An 801-nucleotide genomic window follows, 5' to 3' on the forward strand; every position below is an offset into this window, starting at 1 on the left:
GGGGGGGGGTGTCAGGAGCGGAGTCTACGTTCCACGTTCATCTGGATGTTAAGTATGAAGAGATGTGCGTGCATGGTTTGATGAATTTGAATATTTCTGTGTGTGGACCTTTAAATGGCTCCATCTTCTGGAGACAACAAACACTCACTCAGCATTAAATCCGTCAACGTGAAGTATCTTCATCTGCTTCACAATCGTGCTTTTGCCCGATTCTCCTGCACCTGCGGAGGGACAGAAGGACGTTTAATCAGGAGGACACAAGGGACAGAGGACAAATGGAGACGTCCTGATCTTCACATGATGATGCTGCCACTGCCATGCTTCACTGTTTAGGTGTCTCTGATCGACCACCGGGTCAGCTTAAGTCTGTGCACTGGCACACAGGGGTAACACTTGGACTAGCCACTGTAGGCAGACAGACAGAGAGAAACAGACAGGTGTCTCACCCAGCAGTAAGAGTCTGTGCGTGGCTTTATAAGCCTGTCGTTCCTTCTGCAGCTGTTTCTCGATCTTCTTGTTTGCTTCTCGTTTTGCTTTTTCATCCAGTCGTTCTTCGTCTGTTTTCCCTCCCAGACAGCCCATCTCAACTTCAACCACTGGAACCAGTAAATATGTAAACAAACAAGTAAACAAACCAGTCAACAAACTAGTAAACAAACTAGTAAACATCCATCCATCATCTTTAGCTGCTTCTTCCTTGTCAGGTTACTGGTGTCCGTAACCAGCAGTCACTGTGAGAGAGGTGTTTGACACTCTGGACAGGTCTCAGTCCACCACAGAGACACCTGGACAGGTCTCAGT

General features: G+C 47.6%; 1 protein-coding gene across 1 annotated transcript in view; it reads right to left on the reverse strand.

Moving 5' to 3' along the window:
• Window positions 1-144: 144 nt before the first annotated feature.
• Window positions 145-801, reverse strand: part of LOC119426474 (guanine nucleotide-binding protein G(olf) subunit alpha) — a 9,353-nt gene continuing 8,696 nt past the window's right edge. Inside the window, exons 3-4 of the mRNA XM_037694034.1 lie at window positions 447-596; window positions 145-221 (exon numbers count right to left, since the gene is read on the reverse strand). Of these exons, the coding sequence (XP_037549962.1) occupies window positions 145-221; window positions 447-596 (227 nt within the window). The remainder of the gene's footprint in view (window positions 222-446; window positions 597-801) is intronic.

Source organism: Nematolebias whitei, chromosome 20 (genome assembly GCF_014905685.2).
Source record: "Nematolebias whitei isolate Nwh7 chromosome 20, NemWhi1, whole genome shotgun sequence".
Classification (NCBI taxonomy): domain Eukaryota; kingdom Metazoa; phylum Chordata; class Actinopteri; order Cyprinodontiformes; family Rivulidae; genus Nematolebias; species Nematolebias whitei.